Genomic DNA, 13,325 nt, shown 5'->3' on the forward strand with positions numbered 1-13,325 from the left:
GGCCCTGAACTTTCACTTGATGCTGTCTCCTTCCACCTTTAGACCAGCAACCTACACATTATCCTCCCCATTTGAAGATGAGAACGCCGAGGCTCAGCAAGGTTAAAAGATTTTCTCCAAATCACAGCTACCACCTGACCAAGCCAAGGACAAGGGCAGATCCACTGATTCCAGAGACAGTGGTATAGACAAAGGGGGCTGTCTGCGCACTGGGACGTGAGGGGCACTGTTGCTGCTGCTGCCACTTTGGGAGGGGGCCGTGGGAGGGCGCGTAGTGAGCTAGAGCCACGAGGGAATCAGAGAGCAGGCCTCGGGGCTCCAGCTCCTGGGTATCGCCCAGCCCCTCTTTCTGCCTCATTGCACCCCCTTTTGCCCTTCCGTTGCCTGCTCACCTTGGTTTGGAGGTTGTTTTCTGAAATCACTGCCTGGATCATACTAAGTTCCAGTTCCCTTCACCTCTGGGAACAAGAGGCCAGGTGGAGAGAACTGAAATAGCAGTTCAGCCTCTCTCACTAGGCTCATCACATAGCTGCACAAACAAATACCCACAGGAACCGAGTTTTAATTTCCCTGCACGGGCCCCAAACTGTTTTTCCATATTTGTTAGGGAACATCGTAGCCAAGGGGGCACCATCTTTTGAGGCCACCAAATTGGGCCAAGTTGCAGGGCAGCCTCTCTCCTTATTTAGTGATGGCCCCATCTGACCTTCTGTTCTCCCCATGGCCTGTGTAGCACTTGGTGGATAAGGTTCTCTCAATCTTGGAGAGGAAGCTGATGGTGTTTGCCGGCCTGGGATCCTCCCCGTGCTCCTGCAGGTCGCTGGAGACTTCAGGGGAATCCTGAAGCGGGGCTCTAAGGTGCAGAGGAATTGACTTCAGAGTCAGGGCCAGGAGCCAGGGTTGTAGGCACATCATTCTGTGAGATGAAGTGGGAGAGGGTGGTGGCATCGTGTGGCAGGAAAAAGGCTTTTGTGTCAGATATTCTGGGGTTTGGAGCCCATCTCTGTCATGTACTAGTTTTTTGATGTTGTACAAGTTATTGTTTCTGAGCCTCAGTTTTTTTAATCACATGAAAACCAGGACAAATAGCACCTCTATCAAGGATTGTTTATAGGATCAGAGTACAGCATTGTGGGGATTAAGGGAAATAGTGTCAGCCCAGCAGAATCTGTCCCACTGAATGTCCCCTCTCCTTTCTTGGAGGGAGGTAATCCTCCTAACAGCAGGGGACCTGAGGGAGGTGGGGGTTGGAGAGCTGCAGAATTTGAATGCTCTGAAGGGAGGCCCTGCTTCTCCTCGAAACTCTCAGTCAAGTCTCATTAGACTTGTCTCTGACAACTTAAAGAAGCCATCAGGTATTCATTCCCTTGAGTTAGACACTGCCCTCCATCTGGGGTGATCTCATTTCATTTTGGTCAGGAGGTGGTGGAGCTCAGATTGGAGGATACCAGGTAGTCCAGTGCCTGAACATGACCTTAACCACTGCACTCTCCTGCCTCCCTGTGGACCTTACAACCTTGTCTCATGAGGTCCCACTCTCTCTACTTCACACTCTCTCCCCTGGCTGGCTGGATGCCTGCTTCACTCTTAGTCAAGAATGACCTTCTCTTTGGCCTACCTTACCCTGGGCTCTAATTGGGAAATTGTTTCTTGATCTCACCTGTCCTGTCTTCCTTCTAGACCAAATTCACTGTCCCCTGCTCTGTCCTGGCAGATATGTAAAAACTAACTGATCACACCTCTGTTCTGACCCTTGAGTACTTCTCTATCTCCCCAGTCCCTGAAGGGCAGGGCTCATAGCTCATGCATGTTGGAGGCCTTATGCCTATTATAATCTATCCAGGGGCTCCTTGGTGGATTCTTAGATGAGGAAGGGGCAGGCAGGGACCTGTGGGTAAACCACATCAGTAATTTTATAAAGTAATGGGCTCAAAAGGCCATAGATTTCAAAATTTGCTACGGTTAGATAATTGTGAGATTCTCTCTTTTTAATGAATGAAAATAAATTAATATATATTAATGAGAACTGTAATGGGATACCCATTCAATTATTTTATTCATTTAAACTCTTGAATGGATTTCTCAATATATCAATACAAGCCATCTAAAAGCTTGAGTTCATTCCCTGAGTCACTCAAAGAGTGCACCTCGATACCGGGAAGGGGAGGAAGAGCTGGTGGAGATTCAAGCTCATCTTAGCATCATTTAGTTTAGATTTTTGGATTTAGATTTGGAATTCAAGAAGGGGCCCCCTTATAGTTTTTTAATTAGATTGATATTAAGGCAGGGCAAGCAGTGATGATACATTGGGCTTCTGGGCAGGTGCAATTTCCACCTATATCTAGCCCATACCTTCTAGGGCATCAGCTGTCCCCTCTCCATCTCTCTGCAGAACAAGAGACAATAATTTGGGGACAGTTTGGCTGCTTGGGGGTGGCCAGGGTGGTATGTGTGCCCCACCAAGTGGGGTAACTATAGCTTAACACAGTGAGATAATGTTCATTTTTGCTCATTTAACAGTATAATGTGGGTCTAGGACAGGGATGGGCAAATTATAGCCCTTGGTCCAAATCCAATTTGCAGCCTGTTTTTGTATAGCCCATGAGCTAAGAATGGTTTTTATGTTTTTAAAGGGTAGTGAAAAACCAAAAGAACCTCACAAAATAAAAATATGTGGTGGAGACTGTAGCTCACAAAGCTTCCACTGTTTATAATCTGATCCTCTGCAGAAAAGACTGGATGATCCCTGCTCCAGGAAGACATGAGCCATTTTCCTCAGGGGTCCAGGCTCTTTCTGTGTTTTGGCTCTATGATGGGGAAGGAGATTGTGGAGAAGGCATACCTGGTTCTGAAAGAAAGCTCAGCCCCCAGCTGAAATGCAGCACTGTCTGGACATAAGGGGATGGAAATGCAGTCCCTGGCTCTCCCCTCTCCTGCTCTCTCTCTCCCTGTCTCATAGCCCCTTTCTCTGCCCCTCCTACAGTCTTCTGGTAACAAAGGCAGGCCCTTTCAATGGAACTAACCTGGACCTGACACAACCCACTAAGCCATGGATCAGAGAACTGAAAGTACTATAAAGCAGCATCTGCTCTGCACCAGGCCCTGGGATGGATGCTGGGGGCACCTGCTCTGTACCAGGCCCTGGAGTGGGTGCTGGGGGCACCTGGTCTGTACCAGGTTCCGGGGTGGGTGCCCTCTCTGGACCAGGCCCTGGGGTGGACTCTGGGGACGCCTTCTTTGTACCAGGATGTGCCTCTGCGTTCACCACGGTTCCTGGTATAGAGCAGACGCCTGTGCATTTGTTGGCCTGACCTGCATACAAGCTTGGAGGAATGAGGGAATGAAAAGGCTTCCTAGTAAGGACAGGACTGTCAAACTTGCATCACAGCTGGAAGGACAGGTGAGATTCAGAAATGACAGTAACAATTCACAGATGAGAAAACCAAGCTAATGCATTTCAGAGCCAGGGGTTGACCCCAGATATGTTTGACTCTAAATCTCAAGTTCCGTGACTATGAAAAATAATGAACGTTCTAGAGAACTTTACTATGAAACTGCTCTGTAATATGACAAGTCACGTGAGGCTTCCGCAGCGTCTGTGGGCAGTGAGTACCTCAGTCGGGAAGGGCTTCTGTGAAAGGCAAACACTGTTCTGAGGCAAAGGGGAGGAATGGGTGGGAACTGGGTCCTGAAATTTCCTGGAACTGACAGAAGCATGAAGTTTCTGAGATTACAGTGCGATTATTTGGGAGGAAGCCAGTATTTACAGACTGCACACTGTGGGGATGTCAGGCATGGTAAAGACACACACAGAAATCCAAGGACTTTGACCTTGTTTATTTCTGATTCTGTATCTCTACATGCTTTCATTGCCAGGAAATCATGGAATGTTGAAGCCAGAAGGAACTTGCTTAATTACTTACAGGGGAAAGAGCAAGGGCTTTAGACCTTGGCAAACTTGGATGCAAATTCCAGTGCAGGAATTTGTGACTGTGGGCAAACATTATTTCTTTTTTCCTCCAAAAGGGTCATGAGTAATGACTCATTTGCCCAAGGTTAAAGAACTGGTATGTAATTGTTTTAATATGCTGTTATTGCTTAACCAACCACCCTGAAACTTAGTGGCTTCAAGTAACAACAATCAGTTACTTAGCTCACAAATTTGTAATTTGGGGAGGACGCCACAGGGGAAGCTGGTGTCAGCGTGGCCAGGTCAGCTGGAGGATGATCTGTTTCTTGGCTGGCTCTTTCACCTGCCTGGCATGGGGGTGCTGGTTGTCAGTGGGAGTTTGGCCAAGGCCAAAGGCTGGGGGGTGGGGCTTAGTTTCTCCCCACCTGGGCCTCTCCACAGCCTGCTTAGGCTTTCTTACCTCGTGGTGGGTTCCAAGACACAGGAGGAGGAAACCAACAGTTCCTTCAGGCCTGGGCCTGGCACTTCCATCTTACTGTTGTTGAGCAGTCACAGACAGAGCCCAGATACAAGGGGAGTGGATATAAACTCCATTTTTCAGTGGGAAGAGTATCCAAAAATTAGGGCTATATTTTAAAATTGCCTCAAGGAAGGAGACATTATATTTTCTCATTTAATTCTAAAACAAGATAGGAAGTCATCCCCTTGGAAGTCTTTTTTATTGTCTGTTTAATAAAATGAGATCATGGCTCAGTGCCTATAGCTCAGGCAGCTAGGGCGCCAGTCACATACACCAGACCTGGCAGGTTCGAATCCAGCCCTGGGACCAAAAAATAGCTTGGGGTTGTGGTGGGTGCCTGTAGTCCCAGCTACTTGGGAGGTAAAGATTGCTTGGGCCTAGGAGTTTGAGATTGCTGTGAGCTATGATGCCATAGCACTCTACCCAGGGCGACAGTTTGAGACTTTGTCTAAAAAAAAAAAAAAAAAGAGATTATTTAGTGATTTGCCCTTGATTCTATATCTCAGTTGATGTTGGAGCTTGAATTTGAACCCAGGTCAGATGTGAACTCAATTGATCCTGTTGATTCTATCTCTTAATAGCCATGTTCACTCTGCACGCTTATTGGCCTTTTCCTAGTTAAGACCACCATCCGTCTGTGCTATCCTTGCAACAGCCTCCCAGCCTTGTTCCCCTCCAAACATATTGTACCCCCGACCACACACTCCAGGGCAAAAAGCACAGTGTTGCTCCCCTGCTTATAACACTTCCAGCCTCTGAGCCCCTCAGACTGAAGCATGCGCTTTCCTTTCCCCAAACTTGGTTACTAGTGCTTCTTCATGAGATCCCAGCCTGCTCCTCACGCCCAGCAACAGCCTTTTTCCCTCCCTACTTTATTCCAAGAGAAATGAACAGGAAGACTTTACCCCTGCTAATCTTTATTGAGCCAAACAGGATCCTAAGTGCTTTACAGGAATGATCTAATTTATAAGCACCCACACTCCCATATGAAGCTATAACCCAACTACAGCCCAAGATGAAGGGGAAAGAGGAGGGGGAGGGTTGGGCGGGGCGAGGATGGGTGGAGGGAAGGCAATTGGTGGGACCACACCTATGGTGCATTGTACAAGGGTACATGTCAAATCTACTGAGTGTAGAGTATAAATGTCTTAACACAGTAATTAAGAAAGTGCAGCGAAGGCTATGTTTGATGAAAGTATTTCAAATTGTATATAAAACAGCACATTGTACCCCGCAAATGCATTAATGTACACAGCTATGATATAATAAAAAAATAAATATTCACAACTTTATTGTTTAGGCTCCCTTATATTTGATAACAAATTTGCTTGCTTGGGAAACTAAGCTTTCAACCTCTAGGGTAAATTATCTCTACTTCAAGTTTCCTAAATGCATGATGTCCCCTTTGGTGCCTGAGATCTTATACTTGCCATGTCTTCTCTCCTTACCTACCTCTTGTTTCATAGACTTATACTTCCTTTTCAGGTTTCAGATTTAACCAGTTCCCTCTCCAGGAGATTGCTTGAGGTTGGTTGATCTTGCCTGTTACGTGCTACCATAATATCCTGTCTGATTTCCAGCCAGCACTTTTCATTTTGTGTTGGCGTTATCTGTTTTCTTGTGCCCCTCACAGACTGCAGATTCTTTGTATGTATGAACAGTCTTGACTTCACTTTCCTCTTCTGAAGTGAAAGGTATTTCTGTCTGCTATCCTCACAGGTTCTCTCTGAGCCTTCATTGTTTACGGGGCTATGAATCTACAGAGTAAAAACTTGCACATATGCAGCCATATACCAAAAACTGGACCCAGGTAACAGAGTTTGTCATGGTGGGCTTTGCCGGGGTGCATGAAGCACGCTTCCTCCTCTTCACGCTCTTCCTCACCATGTACCTGTTCACATTGGTGGAGAACTTGGCCATCATCCTAGTGGTGGGCTTGGACCACCAGCTGCGGAGACCCATGTATTTCTTCCTGACGCACCTGTCCTGCCTTGAAATCTGGTATACCTCCATCACAGTGCCCAAGATGTTGGCTGGTTTTATTGGGGTGGGTGGAGGAAAGAATATCTCCTATGCTGGCTGCCTGTCCCAGCTCTTCATTTTTACCTTCCTTGGGGCAACTGAGTGTTTCCTACTGGCTGCCATGGCCTATGACCGCTATGTGGCCATTTGCATGCCTCTCCACTATGGAGCCTTGGTGTCCTGGGGCACCTGCATCCGTCTGGCGTCTGCTTGTTGGCTGGCAGGCTTCCTCACACCCATTTTGCCCATCTACCTTATGTCTCGACTGATATTTTGTGGCCCAAATGTCATTGACCACTTCTTTTGTGATGCCTCACCCCTGCTAGCCTTGTCCTGCTCAGACGTCACCCTGAAGGAGACTGTGGACTTCCTGGTGTCCCTGGCTGTGCTCCTGGCCTCCTCTGCAGTCATTGGTGTGTCCTATGGCAACATTGTCTGGACGCTGCTGCATATCCGCTCGGCTGCTGAGCGCCGGAAGGCTTTCTCCACCTGTGCTGCTCACCTGACGGTGGTAGGCCTCTTTTATGGCACTCTTTTCTTCATATATGTCAGGACCAAAGTGACCTCCTCCATCAACTTTAACAAAGTGGTGTCTGTCTCCTACTCCATCGTCACACCCATGCTCAACCCGCTCATCTATAGTCTTCGGAACAAGGAGGTGAAGGGAGCTCTGGGTAGAGTCTTTTCTTTTAAGTCTTGGAAGGGACGGTGAGGAGGCAGTGGGGGACACAGTTACCTTACCTTGGATATTTAAATGGAGAGTGGTGAGGACTATGGACAAGAGATTTGGATCAGGAGTTATGACTATGCACAAGTTAAAATAAAATGCTAAGCTGCTGTAACAAGAGAGACTTAACTATCATGTAGCTTAAAAAATGAAGGAGATTTTTTCTTACTAGAAAGAGTTCAAGGTAAGTTGTTCCAGCTTAGTTGATGACTCTGCTCAACAGGCATTCAAGGATCCCAGTTCCTTCCATCTTGTAGGGTCAATATTCCCTAAGATGTTGGCAAAGTAAGGTCTGCAGGCCAAATCCTGTTCAGCTCTGGTGTTTAATGAGCTGTGAGCTAAGAATGGTTTTTACACTTTTAAGTGGTAGAAGGTAAATTGAAAGAATGACATTTTATGACACATAGAAGTTTTATAAAATTGATATTTCATGGGTGGCGCCTGTGGCTCAAAGGAGTAGGGTGCCGGCCCCATATGCTGGAGGTGGTGGGTTCAAACCCAGCCCCGGCCAAAAACTGAAAAAAAAAATTTACTATTTTAGTGTCCGTAAATCAAGTTTGATTAGAACATAGTCACACCTGTGTGTATTGTCTATGGTGTTTTTGTCCTACAAAGGAAGAACTGAGTACAGTAGTGACACAGAGACCACTTGCCAACCCCTAATATAGAGCCGTCTTGCTACTTACATGGTGAGAAATTACTGAGAGGGCACATCTAATTGCAAGGGTGATAAAAAAACCCTCATAGTTGGGTAGCCAGATGCCCATCTGATTACTGTAGAAAAAGAGGAGGGCAAATTTTGGTAGACAATCACCAGTTTCCAGCGCAGACTAAGTCCCCAGAATCAAAGTTGATTTTTCATGGGATCTGGGCACTTCATCACTTTTGTATCTAAATCTTCTTATTTGCAATATAGAGGGATCCTCTGTCTATAGCAGTTGGTGTTTTAGAAATGGATTTAAGAAGATTTCTATGGCAATGTCAGCTCCTTTGAAGTAAAGTATAAAAAGGCAACTATAATTCAAGTAGTTTCCTTCTTGTAGATAGCTACATTCTTAAAGGCCTTTATAATTATCATTTAAATGTGGATTCCAGAAACTGGTAGATGGAAAAGGAAGTTGTTGAGCTGGGGACTGGTTTTGGTGGTGGGTGGAAGGACAGATTTTCTGTGATGGTATTTCTCAGCTGGCCAATAATGAGCAGATTATATTATGGTGCTCGCTCAACACTACAGTCTCTCCAAATAGGATCTGAGCTGTTACATTTTTCCATAGTTAACAACAGGGAGGGCACAAGCCACGCATTTTGAAAGGCATTTCATTTATTGAATATTGTATTGGCAATGTGCTCTAGATTCTGGCAGATGGCTGTAAGATGCAAAGACAGTGAGAGGTGGGAACTTTTCAGGACCAAATATGAGAATTTACCTTTAGGAAACAGCAGTATACAGCCGTATTTTGATTATGCTTTGCTTTATTATACTTTGGAGATATTGTGTCTTTTTTACAATTTGAAGGTTTGTGATAATTTTGTGTTAGGGCTAAGACAGCCTGTTGGCTATTTTTTTCAACAGTATGTGCTTACTTTGTGTCTTTGTGCCACATTTTGCTAATTCTCATGATATTTAGAATGTATTATTGCATCTGTTGTGGTGATCTTGATCAGTGGTTTTTGATGTTATTATTGTACTTGTTTGGGGGGCATCATGAATGGTGTGCATGTCAGATTGTAGACTTAAGACCTGGACATTTTAAGACAGCGCTTTGAGAAACAGTACGCAAGTTTTTATTATTAAAGGAGAACATTTCATTTGTCACATCATCACATTGATGGAGAAATGAGATGATGAAGAAAGTCAACATTGGATCAACCAAAGGCAGCTGACACCACTTCACTTGCAGAGTCAGATCTTTTCGTGCAGTGGAAATCCTCAAGCCTACTTTGTCTGCTCAAACAGAAAGGACAATATAGCATAGTGGTTAACAGCGGAGCAAAATGCATTAAAGCATTCATTTCCTGAACTCAACGGCTGTACTAGTCACCTGTGAAAATATAAATTGCTCTTTTTAGTCATTTGTAGTGCAATGAATGTTACAGGAAAAACTTGCCACATTTTCTTCCAAATTTTAAGAGATGATTTTTAAGAGCTTTTTTAGATATGTTGTCAGCTCAGGACTTTCAGAGTTGATGGAAAAGAGTCATGTGGGAAAACTTATTTTGATAGATTATTACACATGCGGAGAAACTGATCACACTGGTGGGATCTGTCCACAACATGGAAAATAAACTGGATTTTCAGGGAAAAAAAGTGGCAGACTCGATGAATGTGTGTTCTGACCAGTTGTTTCCCTGGCCCTCTTCCTTTCCTTAGGCCTCCCTATCCCCTCAGACACAACAATATTAAAGTTAGGCTAATTGCCAGATGAACTGGCTCACACCTATAATCCTAGCACTCTGGGAGGCTGAGGTGGGTAGGTTGCTTGGCTCAGGTGTTCAAGACCAACCTGAGCAAGAGTGAGACCCTGTCTGTACTAAAAAAGAGAAAAACTAGCTGGGCATCATAGTGCTTCCATCTACTGGGGAGGCTGAGGCAAGAGGATCACTTGAGCCCAAGAGATTGAGGTTGCTGTGAGTTATGATGATGCCACAGCACTCTACCCAGGGTGAGAGAGTGAGACCTTGGGTCAAAAGCAAGCAAACAAACAAATTGGAGCCTGAAGATGTGACTGAATTTCTCCAATCTCATAAGTCTTGAATGGATGAGGAGTTGCTTCTTATGGATGAGAAAAGAAAGTAGTTTCTTGATGTAGAATCTACTCCTAGTGAAGATGCTATGAACATTGTTGAAAGGGCAACAAAAGATTTAGACTACCCCATAATCGTAGTTGGTAAAGCAACAACAATATTTGAGAGAATTGGCTCCGATTTTGAATGAAACTCCACTGTAGATAAAAACCTATCAAACATAGCTGGGTGTTGTGGTGAGTGACTGTAGTCCCAGCTACTTGGGAGGCTGAGGCAAGAGAATTGCTTAAGCCCAAGAGTTTGAGGTTGCTGTGAGCTGTGATGCCATGGCACTCTACCTAGGGTGACATAGTGAGACTCTGTCTCAAAAAAAAAAAAAAAAGGCTATCAAACAGTATCACCTGCTATATGGAAGTCTTTGGTGAAGGGTGAAGTCAATTGATGCAACGAACTTCATGGTTGCCTTATTTTCAGAAAGTGCCACCCAAACTTTAGCAACCATCACTCTGATCAGTTCGCAGCCATCAGCACTGAGGTAAGACCCTACACCAGCAAAAAAGATTAAGACTCACTGAAGGCTTAGATAATCATTAGCATTTTTTAGCAATAAAATATTTTTTGGTTAAGGTTTGTACTTTTTTAGATAGATGAATAATTCTATTTCACATTTAATAGACACATAAACATTTCTATTCATTGGGAAATTAAAAAAAAATTGTGTGACTTGATTTATTGTGATACTTGCTTATTGCCGTGGTCTGAAACCAAACTCACAGTATCTCTGAGGTATGACTGTAGACTTTTAGGCACCTGACCTGAGTAGGTATGAGCACAAAATGAATTAGACTTTTAGGTTTCTGACTGATGGAGAGCAAGTAAAACATAATTGATTGCCTAGTCCTCGTTATTGTAACCAGAAAGAATTCAAATGCAAACATGGGGAGTATTTTCTTGATTCTGAGAACTACTCTAAAAATACCTATATGGGAAGTGGCAAGTAAAGTCTACCATTTTGAGCTTCTTGAAGAATAAATCTAGATTTTGAGCCAAATTACATAAAACGGAAAAATTCTGATGCAAACTTTTAGAAAGAATCCTATATGTGTAAAAGTGAATCTTGCTTTAATAAGACCTGATCAAAGAAACTAAAGTGTGAAAAGAATCTACTTTTGGCTGGGTGCGATGGCTCATGCCTGTAATACTAGCACTTTGGGAATCCAAAGCAGGAGGATTGCTTGAGGTCAGGAGCTTAAGATCAGCCTGAGCAGGAGTGAGACCCCATCTCTACTAAAAATAGAAAAAATTATCCCGGTGTGGTAGTGTGCTCCTTTGGTCCCAGCTACTGGGAAACTGAGGCAGGAGGACGAGACCAGGAGGACTGCTTGAGCCCAGGAGTTGGTGCAGTGATGATGTTCCTGCAGTCTAGCCCTGGTGACAGAGTGAGATTCTGTCTGAAAAACAAAACCAAGACAAAATAAGCTCTCCCCTTTTGTAAGTATGCTTATTTACACACAAAACCTGAAATAAGCATTCCCTTACCTACCAGAATCTGGAGTGCATGATATGTGTAGGTATTGACAGCTAAAGTGTTTTATTTGTTTATTTATTTATTTTGAGATAGTGTCACACTTTCTTGCTACCTGTAGAGTTTAGTGATGTCATAGCTCACAGAAACCTCAAACTCTTGGGCTCAAGTGATCCTGTTGCCTCAGTCTCCCAAATAACTGGGACAATAGGCACCCACCACAATGCCTGGCTATTTTAAGAGATGGGGTCTCACTCTTGCTCAAGCTAGTCTTGAACTCCTGAGCTCAAGGGATGCACCCACCTTGGCCTCCCAGAGTGCTGGGATTATAAGTATTAGCCACCACACTTGGCCCTAAAGTGTTTTTATTTTTCTATAAATTTTTTGAGACAGAGTCTCACTCTGTTGCCCTGGGTAGAGTGCTGTGGTGTCATGGCTCACAGCAGCCTTGAACTCTTGTGCTTGAATAATCCTCTTGCTTAGCCTTCTGAGTATGTGGGACTACATGCATGTACCACTTTATCCGTTTTTCTATTTTTTTAGTAGAGACAGGGTCTCACTCTTGCTGAGGCTGGTCTTGAACTCCTGAGCTTAAGCAATCTACCCACCTTGGCCTCCCAGAGCGAGCTAAAGTATTTTTAAAGCCGCTCTACAGTGAAGATAAATGATAAAATCATGTTGAGAAAGATTTTTATAAGTAGAGAATTCATGAAAATAAAATTCCTTCTTTTGGGGGTGTATCTATTTAGAGAGTGAAACATCTTCATTTCGTGTGCAGTGCTAACCTAACACTGGTACTACTTCACTGGCACCTGGAGAAGGTCTTGGGGTAATTATGGATAAACAAGAGTTAGTAAGATAGAATTCAGCAAGGAGTGCTGCTTATCTTACTTTGCCCATTCTGGGTATTAAGATATTCACTTATTAAGCAGGAACTACCTGGTAACCACCCTGGAGAAGGTCCTTGACTTGAGTCTTGGTGAGAATGATGGGATCTACATTCTGGAATCAGAGCTCTACAGTTTTCTGTGTACCACTGTGTAACCACTGCCAACAGCTTTAGCAAGGGGCTACTTCACTAAGGCCATGTGGACCCTCTTCCATGGTTCCATGTTCTTATCCCTTGCACTCTGTCACTTTTCAGACTTCTTAGTCTTTTTTGTTAGTCTCTAATTTTTCAGTTTTCACATGCAAATCCTTAGCAGTTAATTATTATTATTATTATTATTATATTTTTGAGACAGAGTCTCAGCCTGTTACCCTGGGTAGAGTACTGTGGTACCATAGCTCACAGCAACCTCCAACTCTTGGGCTCAAGAGATCCTCTTACCTCAGTTCTTCTATTTTTAGTAGAGACAGGGTCTCACTTTTGCTCAGGCTGGTGTCAAACTCCTGAACTCAAGAAATCCACCTACTTCAGCCTCCCAGAGTGGTGACATTATGGGCATGAGCCACTGCTCCCAGTCACAGTTAATTTCTAGAGCGTGTTTGTCAAAATTGTTGGCTTTGGCCATGGAATACCACAGCTCTTTGTTTCTTTATATCCTTGTTTTCTTTGGTGACTCCATTCTCATTGGTTCAAATAACATCTTTGGCCAGCCTGGGAAGAGTAGTTTTTCTCAACCCCTTTTAGCAGGAATTTAAATTGGATCTCATTGCCCAGAAGCGTGGACATGTCTAGCTACCTTGACACATTCTGCATAACACCCGTAAGCGCTTTCTCTCCCCAGGAGCACTGTCGTCTAATTAACTGATCCTTAATATTTTGTGAGCTTCACTGGCATCCTCACACTCTTGGGGAAGTGGAGGGGCTTCCTTCCGAGCAGACTCTGCTTTGGTGGCCACTCTACTGCATCTGCGGCAGTCGCCTGTCCTC

General features: G+C 44.3%; 1 protein-coding gene across 1 annotated transcript; it reads left to right on the forward strand.

Annotated features, from left to right (window-relative positions):
- Positions 1 to 6,206: 6,206 nt before the first annotated feature.
- Positions 6,207 to 7,183, forward strand: LOC100954779 (olfactory receptor 6Q1). The gene has a single exon (XM_003801352.2). It carries the CDS (start codon positions 6,211 to 6,213, stop codon positions 7,162 to 7,164), a length of 954 nt encoding a protein of 317 aa, XP_003801400.1. The 5' UTR covers positions 6,207 to 6,210; the 3' UTR covers positions 7,165 to 7,183.
- Positions 7,184 to 13,325: the final 6,142 nt, after the last annotated feature.

The sequence above is a fragment of the Otolemur garnettii genome, unplaced genomic scaffold (genome assembly GCF_000181295.1).
Source record: "Otolemur garnettii isolate 467f Iridium unplaced genomic scaffold, OtoGar3 scaffold00209, whole genome shotgun sequence".
Classification (NCBI taxonomy): domain Eukaryota; kingdom Metazoa; phylum Chordata; class Mammalia; order Primates; family Galagidae; genus Otolemur; species Otolemur garnettii.